At 36.5% G+C, this 18040-nt stretch overlaps 1 protein-coding gene across 1 annotated transcript; it reads right to left on the bottom strand.

Annotated features, from left to right (window-relative positions):
- Positions 1 to 14958: 14958 nt before the first annotated feature.
- LOC107767065 (allene oxide synthase 1, chloroplastic) lies at positions 14959 to 17319 on the bottom strand. The gene has a single exon (XM_016585976.2). The coding sequence runs from the start codon at positions 16963 to 16965 to the stop codon at positions 15382 to 15384; it is 1584 nt and encodes a 527-aa protein (XP_016441462.1). The 5' UTR covers positions 16966 to 17319; the 3' UTR covers positions 14959 to 15381.
- Positions 17320 to 18040: the final 721 nt, after the last annotated feature.

Here is an 18040-nt window from a genome sequence, read left to right as displayed (position 1 = left end):
TTGATTTTTCGCATTCAAACTTAGGCAATACTTCCAAGTTTATCATTTTTCGCAAGGTTTTATAATTGACATGACCTAAACGTACATGCCATAAATCATTTGACTCAAGTAAGTAAGAAGAAGCTGAAGTTTTATTATTAGCTTCAACAACTATTACATTCAGCTTAAAAAGGCCCTCAGTAAGGTAACCCTTTCCTACAAACATTTCATTCTTACTAATCACTACCTTGTCAGATACAAAAACGCACTTGAAACCGTGCTTTACAAGAAGTCCAGTAGAGACTAAGTTCTTCCTAATCTCGGGAACATGAAGGACGTTGTTCAAAGTCATGACCTTGCAGAAGTCATCTTGAGAAATATCTTACCGTATCCTTCAATTTTTGTTGTAGCGGCATTTCCCATAGAGAGCGTCTCTTCGGGTCCAGCAGAAGCATATGTAGAAAATGCTTCCCTCACAGCACAAACATGGCGAGTGGCTCCAGAATCAATCCACCACTCCGTTGGGTTTCCTACCAGGTTGCATTCAGAAAGCATGGCGCACAAGTCATCAACATCATCATGCTGTTCTACCATGTTTGCTTGACCCCTTTGCTTGTCTTTCTTCCGAGCACGACACTCCGTAGATTTGTGTCCGGTTTTTCCACAGTTGTAGCAGTTTCCACTGAACCGCTTCTTGCTTGGGTTGTATTTCGGACCAGAAGCCTTCTTTCTCTTTTTGTTATCTTCAACAATATTTGCTCCCATTATTATTGAATTTCCACGGCCTCTTCTCTCAGCAGCTTTATTGTCCTCTTCGATTCTCAATCGAATAATGAGATCTTCAAGGGACATCTCCTTTCGTTTGTGTTTCAAATAATTTTTGAAGTCCTTCCACAATGGAGGCAACTTCTCAATTATTGCTGCTACTTGGAATGCTTCATTGATGACAAGACCTTCAATGAAAATTCCGTTAGTAAAATTACTAAAAAATTTACTTTCAATATCAGTATTTATTTGAAACATACCTTCAGCAAGTAGATCATGAATAATCACTTGCAATTCCTGGACTTGGGTAATAACAGACTTGCTATCTACCATTTTGTAGTCCAAAAATTTTGCGGCGACGAATTTCTTCATCCCGGCATCTTCAGTTTTGTACTTCTTTTCAAGTGCATTCCACAATTCTTTTGACGTCTCCACGCCACTGTATACATTATACAGATTATCCTCCAGTCCGCTAAGAATATAATTCCTGCACAAGAAGTTAGAATGCTTCCACGCCTCAATCACGAGAAAGCTATCATTCTCTGGAGTTTCATCTGGAAGATCAGGAACATCTTCCTTGATGAACTTCTGTAGACATAACGTAGTCAAGTAGAAGAACATCTTTTGCTGTCAGCGCTTGAAATCCATCCCGGAAAATTTTTCGGGTTTCTCTGCCGGTGCCAACGTCGGAGTTCGACTTGTCGATGCGCTGGCAGTCATCATCGGAACAGCTTGATTTCCGTCATTCGCCATTTTTACTGTAAAAATGACACAACCAAACGTTTAATAAACGTTTAAAACTGGAGTGAAAAATCACGTAGATTTTAATCTCCAACAAAATGCCACGAAGGCTTTAAAACTGGAGTAAAAATCACGTAGATTTTAATTTCCAACAAACCGCCACGAAGGCTTTACTCTCCAAACGGGAGTACACAAAAAACCACAAAGGTTATAGTTTCCAGAATAATAAAAGTAACACAAATACAGAAATTAAATTATTAAATTCCTTAAGATTGTTGTTCTTTCTGTACTTGTAAATAATAATTCTGGAAATTAGAACGTTAGCTTATAAACGTAAATATAAATAAAAACAGAAATTAATTCGAGCCCACTGAATTCACAGTGTTTCCTTAAGGAATTTAATCCCCTCCTAGTACCCAAGGTTGTAGATTATTTTCTCCCAGGATAGAACGAATTACACACTGGTGTAGCGGTACTTCAAACCCCAGTGTTTCAGCGAACACAAAGTTTGGCAGCAAATCACACTTATGGATGCTTTGTTTGTAGTTAAAAACAATGCAGAATAAGGAGGACAACTCATAAGTCGAATGGAAATTCTGAGATGAAGGAATGCAAAGTATAGCCAATGTTGAATTCTTACTGAAGAGAATATCAGATTGCAATTCGTTTTTCCAGTGTATACGCAGTGTATACAGAGTGTATATCCAGTATATGCAAAGTATATATCCAGTGTATACAGAGTGTATATTAAGTGTATACAGAGTGTTTCGAGTGTTTTTTCCGATGTGTTCTTCTTTCTCTCCAACTTATGCTCTATTTATAGCAGTTATTTGAGAGAAATCCACCCCTTCCATGGTGCAACAAGCACTAGATCATGGAGGAAGCACTTACATGGTGGTATATACACTTGCTTGGTGGGAGGAGCACTTGCACCATTGTGGGAGGTGCACTAGGCTGCTTATTGTTTAGTGTTACAATACAATACACGGATTGGAAAACATCTGTTACAAACACGGATTATATCACGTTAATATTCATTATTAACAAATAAATTTGGTCCAAAAAATTAATCAATCGATCGATCATTTGACCAAATCCGAATCCAAATCCCATTTCCCATTCACTCTAATTTTAAGACTATTTCATCTTAAACAAAAACTCAACACTAAGGCGGTGTAATATCCAATCTTTATTTCTAGAGAGACTAATCAACTTTATTTTTCTTACCAAGAAAAATGATCTTTAGCATATATGCATTAATTTATTTTGTTTTCTCATCCTACAAATATTTTAACACAAATATTCATTCAATCAACATTTTGTATGAAGTTATATAAGACTATAAGTATCAACATGGTGGGAATATGATATATACTCGAATGAAAGACACATTTAAGATTTTGTAATATAGATATTGATAAATAAGAAGAAAATTTTCTTGCTATAGCATTAGGTATAGGAAACGCAATTATCTTTTAAGAAGTGGAGGAGAAATATATATATATATATATATCTTCACCTAAAACGTTGGTGTGGTTTAGTTTTTCCATCACCTTTAGTAAATGTTTACGGGATGGGATCTTGTGCTTTTTTACTTACATTTGTTTAAACAAGGTAAAAGTTTATATCTAATAACGATAAGAATCTTCTGAGATTTGAGGACAAGAGCAATTCTATGGGACTTGTAGACTATATCAATTGAGTAAATAAAATAAGAATCATACTAACATATTATTAATCAACTCATGGATAGATTTTAATTTAAAGAATCACCTTGAAGTAGATTAGTTGGTGTCGCATAGACTGATAGTATTAACTTGAAAGCCGAGACACAAACAAAGTCATAGTAAACAAAGTTGGCATAATATCAAAAAATCATTACCAAATAATCTCTATTAATTAAGACCATTAGTTTTGATTGAGAGTCTGATTATTTATTGCTGAATGCCTTCAATTGTGGATTATTTTAATCCCCATTATTAGTATCCTTTGCCCATTTCAGTCCCTTCCATTTATTATTTTTAATACTTATTTCTCGTGCAACACACGAACATAGAGACTAGTACTATATTAAAAGTACGAAACCCCTATCAAAATATCATTCATCTTTTTTACCCTTTATAAATACATTCTAAATTGAATATAATTGTAATTGTAATTAGTGTAATAAATTTTATATTTTGGGAAAAAGCCTAAAACTACCGAATATTTAGGTACGTGTATTTAGGTTTTAGGATTCTTTAGATTTTTCTTTACTTAGGATTAGGAATTAGGATTCTTCACTGCCGTGTGGCTTTATCTTAGGTTTAATTCTAGGTTTTTCTTTCTTTAGAATTGTGCCTTTTCTTTGTTTAGGTATCCATAAGTTCAGAGTTTATTATGCAAATGGCAGAAGTTGTGGATTGATGCAAACAAGTTTGCGATACCAAAGAATAATGATTGCTAAAGATTATTTTTTCGAAGCTTGATTAATTTTGATAGGTAGTTCTTCTTTAACTGCGTATAATATTTCTAATATTTTATAATTTTATTTTGGTGTTTAATCATCTTAATTAATCAACAAGGTTTTGTAAACTTTGTTGCAATGGCTGGAGTTGCAACAATATCTCGCTAACAAAGTAAATAACCTTTGGAAGAAGTAAGCAGTTTATATTGTTAAATTCTTACGCAAAACAATCTGAGATTGGATGCATAAACATAATTTCTGTAAGTTTTTTCAATTTTTATTGTTCTTTACTTTTTTTCAACTAGTAGGTTGGCGAAATTCTAAGTGATGAAAATTCAGTTCTTAGGCTATGTTATTGCAGGCTAAAATTTTTTGTTGTAAATACACCTTTTGAGTCACAAGTGCTAATATAATTCTGATCATTAGCTTGTAGCACCGCGACGATGAAGTTAATACTATTTTCTTTTTTATAACTTGAAACATTCTATAAGCACAAAAGTATTGATTAATATGCTCTTAATGAGCGAGTGTTCTTTTTTATTTATTTAAAAAATTCTCGTTATATATGTGATTCGTTTTTCCTATTTAATTTAATTTTATTAGATAGACCTTATAATGTTTTGTGCTATGCAAGAGTTGCTGGTATTGATTTATTCAATCATCAATTACTAGATAATTCTAAACTCGTATTTAGAAGTTAAAATCTTCATATTTAGAATAAGTATGAGCTGAATTCATATTGAGAACCTATAAATTATATATTTTTTTCTCTTATTTTTAAATTTGAATAAACTTACATCGAGAACGAGTATGCTAGCTAAAACATTAAGTGTAAAGTTTCTAAGACTTTAAATATTTTTTGATGTACAAGGTACAACACTGTATGTGGCATTTGTTAGAATAGTAATAAAACTATACATGTTTATATTGTTGGTCTTATGCTTCTTAAACAAGCTTTAGATAATTTGTGGATAACTTTATTTGCATGCAATCAGTTTTTTTGCCTTTAAATTTATCGTGTATATATTAGGTCTGGTACCACAATATAATATATTATTATTCATATAATAAAAAAATTATAATTACAAAGACTATATAATGAACTTACCTAATTTCTTCATCTTTGAAGAAGAGAAATTCTGTTTCTCTCTCAGCACATGCTAGCTTAACGTGCGTCGTTCATAGAGAAGAGAGCTCGGAATCCATCGCAGAAGGCAATCCTAGCTCAGGAATCAGCTGCGCTAGTAAGAAATCAACAACAGAGAAAGGATGAGTTGTTAAAGGCAACTAAAATCTCGAAGTTGCCGGTGGTAGGGTTGGAAACCAATGGAACAGTACCAGCAAAACCTAGGGATGCAAACTCAGAGGGGACGTGGGGGGGGGGGGGGCTTCAATAGCCAGGGCACCTGAGCAATTGGAGGTCACATCGACCTCAAAAGAAGCTTCAGGAAGTTCGTCAAAGAGTCAAAGCAAGCTCTCATGGGCAAACAAAGTAGAACTAACGGATGAAGTCACAAGCAAGGGATCCATCTGGGACAACTTCAACACCACAAAGGTAACTAATGTTGGTTTTAAACTAGAATACATAGCTCCAGAGGTGCATGCAGAGACTTCTGTCTGTGAAATTGAAACAGAGGATATCAGTACATAACTGAAATATTGGAAAACTGTTATAGTATGTTATGTTTTGGGGGCTCACCCTCCCTTATCGATTTTGAATAGCTATATCCAGAAAATATGGAGCAAATATGGCATCACTAAGATCTTTACAATGAAGAATTGGATAGTACTGGTGATATTTGATGATGTAGTAGGGAAGAATGAAGTTGTTCAAGGAGGTATATACAACATCTATAACAAATCTTTTATGGTGAAAGCATGACATCCAGATATGGAATTTACCAGGGAGGAGCTCTATACAATTCCAATATGGGTAAAATTACTTGGTTTGGACTTCAAATATTGGAGTTCAAAGGGATTAAGCAAAGTAGGAAGTTTAATTGGTAAACTATTGATGGTAAACAATCACACAGAAAAGAAGATGGGGCTTAGCTTTGCACGATTACTTATTGAAGTAGGAATGGATGCAAGCTACCAGAAAAGGTTTTCTTTAAAAATGAAAAAGGAATACTTATGGAGAAAAAGGCACAATATGATTTAAAACCTACTTTATGTAAGTTTTGCAAGAAATATGGTCATAATGAAAAGAAATGTCAGGTAAAGAAGGTGAAGCAACCTTCACCTGTTCAGAGACAACAAGAGGAAAATCTACCAGCTCAGAACCAAAAAAACTAGTGACAAAGACTACAGAAAAGATACAAGGTGTGACTATAAACAAGGGGACATCAGGAAATCAAGACGTAAATTCAGGATAGGTAACACCTATTAATACTACCAGTTTCACCATTAGCAAGCAACAAGAAGATAAAGAAATTCAAATTAACCAATAGAACACTTTTAAGCCACTAGCTCAAGAAGATCCTAGTGAGTCAGTAGACTAATGTATTCAAGGAGTACCAAGCCTTGTAAAGAATGTGGGTGGGACAGTCAACCTCCCTTCCAATTATAGATAGCATCTTAATGCCCCTAACAAACAAAAGGAGGTAAGGCTCCTTGGTAAAAAAGAAAATATAGGTATGATTGGAATTCTGGAAACTAAAGTTAAAGTAAACAGGGCAGATCAGCTGGCAAACAAACTATTTGGAGGTTGGGGATATATCACTAATCTAGAGCAATATTATAATGGATGAATATGGTTAACATAGAGACCATATTGTTTTTAAATTAACCTAATCAATAAAACTTCCCAAGCAGTCAGATGCAAGGTTCATCACATTAATTTAAGGTTACCTACTTGTCAACAGTAGTGTATGCTTTTAATACAAGAGAGGAGAGAAGACAATTATGGACATATTTGGATCTATAAGTGCAGGACTAAATATACGATTTTAGTGATGGGAGATTTCAATTCAGTGCTTCAACCAGATGACAGAATTGGAGGTAACCCCATTAGCCTATCAGAAATAATAGAATTTCAAAGTTGTATAGATGCTTGTGGATTGATTGAACTGCCAAGATGTGGAAGTAAATATACTTGGAATTATAAACATAGAGATGGAAGAGTGATGTCCAAAATAGATCGGGTGTTTATTAATACAAATTGGTTGAATAACATGCCAAGTTTCAAAGCTCATTTCTTACCTGAGGGACTAAGTGATCACTGTCCCATGAAGCTGATTCTCATTGATGGTCCTCGAAGAGATAGAGTTACTTTTAAATATTGTAATATATGGGCTAGCCACATCCCTTTTTGATGTAGTAAAGGAAGGATGGGCTCAACAAGTAGATGGGTATAGTATGTTTAGAGTGGTGAAAAAATTAAAATATCTGAAGCACAAATTAAGGAAGCTGAATGACCAACATTTTAGTAATGTAATTGCAGTAGTTGATGAAGACAGAATTAATCTTGCTTAGGTGCAAGCAGAACTACATTTACACCTTCAGGATACTGCTTTGCAGATAAAGGAAAATGAGTTATTTCATAAATTCAGACAATCTTCCTACCTAGCTGAGTTCTTGCAACAGAAGAGTAAGGCAACATGGATAAGGTTTGAAGATGAAAACACCATATATTTTTTCTCTATGATCAAGCACATGAAGCTTCAATAAAATATCATCCAGTTAACAGATGATCAAGGTACAGTACAAACTGATCCAATTGATATTGCCTCTATTTTTATTGATTAATACAAAGATTTGCTAGGGAAGAAAGTTTCTGGCAAGATAAAATCTTTCAAGAGTTTTATGAGTAATCGCAAACATTTATCAGTAGAATAGCAGATTCAATTGTTGAAACCATATACAAGTGCAGCGGTCAAAGTTGCAATGTTTCAGATAGATGTGAATAAGAGCCCTGGTCCAGATATATTTGGAAGTGATTTTTTCAAGGCTTCATGGTCTGTGGTTGGAGAAGATGTAATAAATGCAATCCTGAAATTCTTTGATAACGGTCAAATGTTGAAGCAACTGAACTCAACTATCATAGCATTAATTCCCAAAGTTGAAGATCCTCAAAATGCAAGCCAATACAGGCCTATCTCATGCTGCAATACCATGTTTAAGTGCATTTCAAAACTCATTTATAACAGACTAAAAGAAGTTCTCCCAACTATAGTAACAGGGAATCAAACAACTTTTATAGAAGGTAGATCATTAATTCATAATGTTCTGATATGCCATATACTGAGACATTCTAATAGGAAAACTACTCCAAGATTCCTAATGAAGATAGATCTAAGGAAAGCATATGACATAGTTAGCTGGGAGTTTTTGGAGGAGGTCCTACTGGGCTATGGATTTTCTAGACCATTTGTCCAATTGGTGATGTGCCACATTACAACTCCTAATTACACTGTCAAGGTTAATGGTAAGGGATATGATTATTTTCAAGGAGAAAAAAGACTAAGGCAGGGGGATCCTATGTCTCCCCCGCTGTTTGTTCTAGTAATGAATTACCTGAAAAGAGGTCTTGGTAAAATGAGTGAGCTGCCAGACTTTCACTTTCATCTAATATGTAAAGCAACTAAGTTGACACACCTAATCTTTGCTGATGATTAGATGTTGTTTTGTAAAGAAGAAGTTGCTTCAATTAATAGGATGATGGAAGTACTCAACCACTTCAGTGGAGTATCTGGGCTTTTGGTCAACCTAGACAAATCTAACATTTTCTTGGCAGGGATGGATAAGGAATACAAGTAGGAGATTTTTAATTACACAGAGTTTTTTTTGGGTTCACTGACTATAAGATACCTTGGTTTACCTCTCTCCTCTAAGAAATTGAGCAAAGTGGAATGTCATGCTTTGATTGACAAGATTACAGAGAGAATACACAATGGTTACTCCAAATTACTTTCGTATGCTGGAAGAATACAAATTATCAATGGTGTTCTTTTCTCCATTTATAATTTTTGGGGAGTTGTATTCATCTTACCAAAGAGTGTGGTTAAGAGCATTAAGAGAATATGTAAAGATTACTTATAGGAAACTCATAGGCCAAAGGAAGATATCACTGGTAGCATGGCAAAAGGTCTGTACACCTCAAATATATGGAGGACTGAACATTAAGGAATGTAAACAGTGGAATATAGATTTTGTTGGCAAGCTGATATGGCAGGTGGCAATAAAAATGATGTACTATGGGTGAAACGCGTTAATGAAGTCTATACAAAGACGATCATAATATTTGGGAGCACCAATCCCCATAGGATTGTAGCTGGTATTGAAAAAAATTAAATGCTCTAAAGGAGATTATGACTGTAACGACCCGGCCGGTCATTTTAAAAATTAATGCCCCGATCCCTTATTAACTGCTTTCACCGTATTTGTTTCTGCTATTCTGATTTGCCGGGATGATTCGTTGTGAATTTCACAGTATTTTGGGACACTTAGTTCCTCAATGAGAGCTTAAGCTTTAGAACCTGGACCGTAGTCGGAGTAGTGTGAAGACGACTTCGAATGGAATTCCGTCAATTCCGTTAGCTCCGTTGAGTGATTTCGGGCTTAGGGGCGTGTTCGGATTGTGTTTTGGAGGTTCGTAGCTTATTTAGGCTTAAAATGCCGAAAGTCGAAGTTTCGAAGTTTCCGGTTCGATAGTGAAATTTTGATATTGGGGTCGGAATCTGACTCCGAGAGTTGGAATAGCTCTGTAGGGATGAATGTGACTTGTGTGCCAATTTGGGGTCAATTAGACTTGGTTTGGTTGGTTTTATCATCTGGTGTAGGATCCTTGAGATTTCTAGTTCATAAGGCTTGGATTGGAGGGTGATTCGTAGTTTTGCATTATTTGATGCTATTCGAGGGTTAAAATAAGTTCGAATGATGTTTTAGGATTGGTTGACATGTTTGGTTGAGGTCCCGGGGGCCTCGGGTGAGTTTCGAATGTCGAACGGATTGGAATTTGGACTTAGGCAAAAATCTAAGGTTGTTGAACCTGTCATAACCGCACCTGCGTGTGTTGGTCCGCAGGTGCGGCGCCGCAGAAGCGGCTTGGTGATCGCAGAAGCAGGAATAGGCCAAGGCTCCAGAAACCACAGGTGCGGCTGGGTGACTGCAAATGCGAAACCGCAGATGCGACCAAGTGACCGCAAATGCGGACCCAGCCCGTTAAGTGAATTTCACACCTGCGATGCCTTTCCACAGGTACGGGACCGCAAGTGCGCTCCAATGACCGCAAATGCGGAAATCGCTTGGCAGAAATATGAAATTTTGAGGGTTTGAGTTCTTAACTTGGAAATTCAAATTTGGAGCTTGGGGTAGGGCAATTCTGTGGGGTTTTTTGAAGAGGAGATCATTGGGTAATAATTTCTTATCCCTTTCTAGTTGTATTCCACTAATCTATTGTTACTTTTATCATTTAATTTCGGATTTGGGGTGAAGAATTGGAAGAAATGGGGAAAAGTTCCCCAACCAAAAAAATTTGAGTTTTGAGGGAGATTTTGGTATCGGATTCTGATAATTTTTGGACGAGTGTTCTCGTGAGTAAATGGGTGTTCTAAATTGGTAACTTTTACCCGATTCCAAGATGTGGGCCCGGAGAGAATTTTTGGGCGTTGTCTTATTTTCTTATCGTAGCTTCAGTTTTCTTTAACTAAATTAATTGTTTGTAGTTGTATTTATGTTATGGTATTCATTTGATTAGATTTGGGCCATTCGGAGTTGGATACTCGTGGCAAAAGCGTGGTTTCGAATTGATCTTGAGCTTGTTTGAGGTAAGTGGCTTGCCTAACCTTGTGTGGGGGAACTCCCCTTAGGATTTTGGTTCTGTTGTTATATGAGTGCTGTGTACCTGAGGTGACGAGTGCGTACACGTGCTAATTGTTGAAAACACCCATTTTCACTAAGTAAATATTTGTGTTTCCTTTTGTTTGAACACTACTTGTATTTAAAGCCTACTGTTTAGCTTAGGAAAGCATGCTTAAGTGACTTAATTGTACTATCTGCTTAACTGTCTATTTGAATCCTGTGCAGCATGTTTAGAACAGAATCCTCTGTTTCTTTCTTGGTATGAACTTGTATATAACTGTAGATTCATTCTTGAGACTATTGTGTGTTTACTTTAGGACTACGGATCGGTAATCCGGTAGATCCCCCTGCATGTTTACTTTGGGACTACGGAACGGTATTCCGGTAGATTCCCCTGCATATTTATATTTGGGACTACGGGATAACACCCGGTAGATTTTCCCTGTACTGGATATTTACTTTGGGACTACAGATTGGTATTCCGGGAGTTTCCCCTGCATATTTATGATTCGGACTGCGGGACGATATCTCGGAAAATCCTCTAGGCATTTACGTTTGGGACTACGAGACATTATCCTGGGAGATCTTCTGTTGCTATTTCTGTATCCTGAATTAGATTCTTTCTATGATTTTATTCATTATAGAGTGTTAGCATTTTAATTATGCTGTCGTATTTCATATTGCTTTACCTTATTTTTCATCTATAACCAGTGGGGCCCTGACCTTCCTCATCACTACTCGACCGAGGTTAGGCTTGGCACTTACTAGGTACCGCTGTGGTGTACTCATGCCATTCCTACACATGTTTTTCGTGTGCAGATCCAGGTTCTTCGGCCCAGCCATATTACCAGTGAGGCGAGGCGACCTTCAGAGACTTCAAGGTATATCTGCCGCGTCCGCAGACTGAGGAGTCCCTCTTTATTCTCCCTTCTAGCTTTAGCTCTCTTGTATTTACTTTTGTTAGACATTCTAGAGTTAAAACACTTTGTAGTTATTCCACAGCTTGTGATTTCATGAGATTCTGGATTTTGGGAGAGTTGTTATTGGTCGAGAGTGTTATTATGGTATATGCCGAGGGCATTTTAAACTTTCTTTAGTATATTTCCCGTAAATTGCTAGTTTTGGATCTTTATTTCCTTTTTCCGCAAATTGTTAGGCTTACATAGTTGTCAAAACTAGGTGTTGTCACGACAGTTCACGGAGGGAGAACTTAGGACGTGACAAGTTGGTATCAGAGCTCTAGGTTCATAGGAGTCATGAATCACAAGCCAATTTATTAGAGTCTCGCGGATCAGTACGGAGATGTCTGTACTTATCTACGAGAGGCTATGTAACTGTTAGGAAAATTCCACTTTATTTGATTTCCTTGTCGTGCGAGATTCTTGATATCACAATTCTAAACTTATGTCTTCTATTCTCTCACAGATGGTGAAGACACGTGCTACCAGAGATGTCCAGGCACCCGTGCCCCCTACTAGATCTGTCAGAGGTTGGGGCCGAGGTAGAGGCCCTGGATGCGCACGTGGTATAGCCAGAGCACCTGCGCGAGCTGCCACCGAGGAGCCACCAGCAGCTCCAGCCGGAGCTCAGGTACCTGATACACCTACTGCTACCACTATTCCAGCTCTTCAGGAGACTATTGCACAGTTCGTGAGCATGTACACCACCCTAGCTCAGGCAAGGTTGATTCCCCTTACTGTAGCGACATTCCAGGCCTGGGGAGGAGCACAAACTCCCGCTGCCCACACTCCTGAGCAGCGGGTCCAGGTTGATCAGATCCTAGCGATTATACCGGTACCGCCTGTAGCCTTAGTTCAGCCCGAGGACAGGGAAGTCGCTTCCGAGGATGAGCAGCTGAGGCTTGAGAGGTTCAAGAAGTACAAGCCTCCTGTATTCAGTGGTTTAGCATCAGATGACGCCCTGGGATTTCTGGAGGAGTGTTACCGTATCCTCCGCACTATGGGTATATCAGGATCGAGTGGAGTTTCTTTCACTGCCTTCCAGCTTCGAGGAGTAGCCTACCAGTGGTGTTATTGGTCGGGAGTGTTATTATGGTATATGTCGAGCGACATTTTAAACTTTCTTTATTATATTTTCCATAAATTGCTAGTTTTGTATCTTTAATTCCTTTTTTCCACAAATTGGTAGGCTTACCTAGTCGTCGAGACTAGGTGCCGTCACGACAGTTCACGGAGGGAGAACTTGGGTCGTGACAATGGCAAAATGGTATAATAAAGGAGTCTACCAACTGACTACTAGTGGTTTGTATTTAGTATCTAGCAGCTACAAAGCATTAAAGGGAAACATAACTAGGCTGAGGGAAGCAGAGCTTATATAAAAAGACAAAGACTGGCATATCAAGACAAGCTAATGACCAAATAAAGACTAATGAGGTTGAACTTCCCTATCAATGGAGACCTCAATTGCATACTGTGTGATTGTGCAATACCCGTGTCTCACAACATCTATTTGTGGATATTGTATCTGGATCTAGAATATACGGGAGGCACTGATCCATTGGTTAGGAATAACTATCTCATCCTATACTGTTAGCAGGAGTATGCAATGGATTAAGAATAGACACTGTAGGCAACTCAAGAAGGAAGTAGCAACAACAATCATTGGTGTGATAATATACTACGCTTTGCAAGCTTGAAATTGGAAGTATTTCAGGACGATCAATGTAAATAATGCATTTATAGAGATACAAATTAAGAAGGAACTTAGGGAACAAGATCTAGGAGAGATAGAAATTGCCTAGTTTTGATACATAGGCTATGTAGTTAGAGTTGTTATAGCTGATAGCAGTTTGATTTCCTTGTTATTTTTTGTTTTTGAGATCTAGGGAGATTTTGATCGTTGTGGATTAGAACAACTGGATGCTCTTAGTTTGTAAATCGTTTGGTTTATTATGGTAATATTCACAGATTATTGCCAAAAAAAAAAAAGACTATATAATGAACTTACCTAAGTTCTTCATCTTTACAAGTCCAGAAGATACTCAATTAAGAATTCAACTATCGCATAATGTTACAAGCATTTATTTTTCTATTTATATTAATGTTGCATCTACCTCGACGTTGATTGTGGTATTACATGATTTATTCATATTCTATACATTTTATTTATTGATAGATACAAAATATATATGCAATGTACCCTAAAACTAATAGGTTGATATGAATGAGCCGTGCGTGGGTAGTAAAATATGATTATAGCAAGCTTACCCAAGCCAAATTTTATTAGGTGAAAAATAATGGCATAACAAAACAAGGATTTTAATTGTAAGATATTAGAAAACTTCTACCGAAGGTCAAAGAAAAAAAGTGGACCTATTTCTTAAATTCAAAATCCGAGTGTTTGGAAAAGGTCAACTTCATATTGAATCCACTAATAATCTACCAAAAGCAACACTTTCTCAAACGTCATTCGCTTTATGGGTCAGTCTCTAGATATTTTGCCAAATGGAGTACGACATACAAGATAATTTCATTAAAACAGTTTCAAATATTTATATTAAAAAATTACTTCCAGCAAAATCTCAGTAGTCGATATTTACGTCACATGCCATGATCATTCAAGAAAGAGTTAAAAAATATACTCTCTCCGGTCCGCAATAAGTGATCACTTTTTTTTACTTTTAGCACACCAGGAAATAAAAACTCCTAGAGAAAAAGATATATTATTCACTAAGTTAACTTTAATTAATTGTTCGTTTGTTACTTTGACACATTACAATATATAAATAAGGACAATTTTTTAAAAACTAAAAGTAATTCCATCTTGATTATGTAAATGAACGCTTATGATCAAAATAAAAAATAATAGGAGTAATTATTTATTGTGGACCGTAGGAAGTAATACTTATCAGTAAGAAGAACATCTGAGACCATAAATACATTATTCATGTACTCCCTCCGGTCCGCAATAAGTGATCAATTTGCTTTTAACACGTCCATTAAGAAAATATTAAATTTTATACAAAAATACTTAGTACGACTAAACTACCCCTAATTAAATATTTAATGTGAGGAATAAGAAATTTTTTTAGAGATATATACATAAGGATACTTTTGCAAAAACAAATTAAATTTTTTCTTGATTATATAAATGAACACTTATTTTGGAGCAAAATAAAAAAGTAAATTGGACACGTATATTATAAGATGAATCCGTGAGGTCATAAAATAACTATTGTGTTTTTCGAGATGAGAGAAATATTGATATTGAAAATGGCAAAATGGTTATATATTTCTATTTCAACAAAACCACAAAAAGTCTCAAAATTAAATACACTATACAACTTATTCATAGTGGGACATTGAATGAAACACATAAGCTGTCCCCACCTACACCCATAACCAATTCAAATTGGTTACCTATCCATTAAATAACCTGAAAATGGATGACTTCTAAAACCCCATAGAAAATGATGTAATACTAGCACAAACATATTTACTATAGTTGATTGGTCAATCTTATTCTTGACCAAAAATATTGTAACGTTCGACACGCAGATTTTAACTAATTTCATTGGATATATGCGCACAAATACTAGACTAGATAACTTTGTCCGACAATTTGTGCGTCTCAACTAGGATATCTGCTAGTACCTTTTAGCCGCACAAATACGAGGTAACTTTGTCCGGTCAAAAGCTGGCTCTTTTCAAAGACGTTAAGGTAATAGAAGCACCCAAAGGAGAAGCACCAACCTCAATCTCAAACGAGTCATATCGCAGGAACAATTCAACCAACAACAACCTTGAAACCAAAACCACAAAATCTTTTCCTACACACTGCTTGTTATTTATCGACGGGCTTTCATTTTCCGGCCCGTTAGACCACAACACATGTTTCAATAACTTCTCCCCTTCTTCTCCAATAAACCGGTCCGCTACAAACTCTTCAGACCGGTCAAAAATCTTCGGGTCCTTAGTTGCAAATGGTTGAAAACCATATAGTAACTCACCTTCTTTAATCTCAAATGCTCCGTCGTGGGATTCAATCACCATATCACGTTTTGCTCTGCCGTATTGTGATGCCACTGGCGGTTCAATACGTAGCGATTCATACACTACAGATTTCATTAGTGGCATGTTTTCCATTGCACCCATTGTGATCTTTCCACCGTTTGATTTAATGCCTGACCGAATCTCTTGAGCTAATTGAGTGTGGAGTTTGACTCCAGCTCGACCAATCCATTTCAACATATTGGGAAAAAATATTTTCATCCCTCCAAAAGAATTGAAACACGTTGCAAATAGCAAATTGTGACAAGCTTCCTCACGTGAAATACCAGTTCTTTCAGCTTCATCAAGAATAGAAGTTGAGTTCTCGTAGAAGAAATTGTACAATCTTTGGTAGTCTTTTTTCACTAAAGCAGAAGGCAGCCTAAAAGTATGAAGGACAAGATCTTCAAGAACTTTAGGAAGGCCAAGAATTAGCAAAGGATGAAGCTGAAACAACACCCATTTGCCAATTAACTTAGGTCCATCAGCTCCAAGATTGGTGTCTAACGGATTAACTCCGTAAAAAGATCGAGCAAGAAAGTTAAATGCTGCTTGATCATTTGCTGCGTTTAACCCAGCTTTTCCTTTAGTGGCCAAGTCATTTTCTAGTGTCTCAAAAAGCTCGGAATAGCTGTTGTGAAACTCGGGGATTACTTCATTACGTCGCGATGAAAGGAGAAAGAACATGAGTTTCTTCAATTTGGCGTGATTTGGTTCAGAAGGATCAAGATAGGAGAGAACACGGTAACCACCGGTGAGTTCAGTAGAAGGCATAAAAGTGCCAGTGAAAAGATCTTTTTTCTCAACCTTAGAAGTATCAAAAAGGGTGGGGAAACTTTTACCATCGAGTAAAACAACAACGTTTGGATTGAAGGAAATGAAAGGACCAGGTGGCATGTTGGTTCGAAAAACAGTAGACTGATGTTTCTGAATTCGAGATTTGAAAAACTCATCTCTACCTTGATTGTAAAAGAAATCAAGCCGGTCCTTCCACGGACCGACTAGTGGTAGCCCGTAGTCTCCAGGGACTTTTCGAATCGGGAGTTTTGTAGGTCTAGATTGGATCGGAGAAGTCCCTGGAGACGAAATGTAAGGTGGCTTTTCAGACACCGAAGATTTAATGGGCCGAAGAGAGGATGAGTACTTGTTACGAGATGATGATGATGATTTATGTGTGGGGAATTGTAGCTTAAGAGAAGGAAGAGCAAAAGAAGATGATGCCATAACTATAATTAGTTCTGCTTGAAATCAAGAATGAAGCTTTTAACAATCAAAAGGTCGTCGATTGCTACTAAGAAACTAATAGAATGAAGTTGAATGAGAATGAGAAATCTATGTGGTTATTCTTCCCTATAAATAAAGGTGATGTTAAAGGAAAGGTGATTGCTTTTGAGTCTTATTTCATGTGATAGTGATGGATATATATGGCTATGGCCTGTGGGTGGGCTGAATAGCACAAAATACATTACGCATAACAAAGGCGTGGGACAATTTGTTGAATTTAAAGTATACTGTTTAAAAAGGCTGCACTTTCGTATTGGTTTCTCTAGTGCCTATTTTTGCTTGTGTTTCATTCTGCTTTGGAATCTAGTAAAAAAGCAATTTGGTGTACAAAGAATTTTGTATTTACTCAGAGCTCGGAGAAAATTCGCACTCCTCCAGGATATAATGTAGACCGTCTACTCTAATACAAGCATTAGTGATTATTTCTACAATTTGAACCCGTGACATATAGGTCACATGAAAATAATTTTACAATTATCTAAATAGCAATTATAATTTAATTTACACCACCGTCTTTGATTCTTCTTGTTCCCTTACAAGTACTAAATTTACTAATAGTCTGCTGCTTGCTTTTAAGATGGCTGGATTGTTTTTTCATTTTCCGTCCCCTTTGACATGTGAGTTGTGTCTACTTTTGCATCTTCTTTTGCAATTTTGCTAGTTTCCAATCAAGCATCCAATGCGCTAATTCATAGAAAATCACAAGCCCTCCTCGTATAGTGTATTTTCTGAATAAATAATTCGGTCTTGAGAAGGAATTCGCATAAAGATTGTTTCAAGTTTCAACAAGGACCGACATTGTAAAAGAAAATTAAAAAATCAGTGTTGTCTAGTTGGATTCTAACAGATTATTTAAATGTATTTTCAAATTATCAATCCATACTTCTTTAGATTTTAGATAATTACATGTAATAAAACACTAATCTCTTCTCACATAAGCGTTGACCTGGACAAACCAAAAAGGAAAGCCTTCGATGGAAAAAAAAATGATAGTGGCTTTGTCACGTTATAGGCA

Source organism: Nicotiana tabacum, chromosome 16, assembly GCF_000715075.1.
Source record: "Nicotiana tabacum cultivar K326 chromosome 16, ASM71507v2, whole genome shotgun sequence".
Lineage (NCBI taxonomy): Eukaryota > Viridiplantae > Streptophyta > Magnoliopsida > Solanales > Solanaceae > Nicotiana > Nicotiana tabacum.
The sequence above is the reverse complement of the archived record's forward strand: the minus strand, read 5'-3'. Positions and strand labels throughout refer to the sequence as shown.

Excerpts from the sequence above, each read along its gene's own strand:
- LOC107767065 (XM_016585976.2), bottom strand. The coding sequence starts at position 16,965 with ATGGCATCATCTTCTTTTGCTCTTCCTTCTCTTAAGCTACAATTCCCC.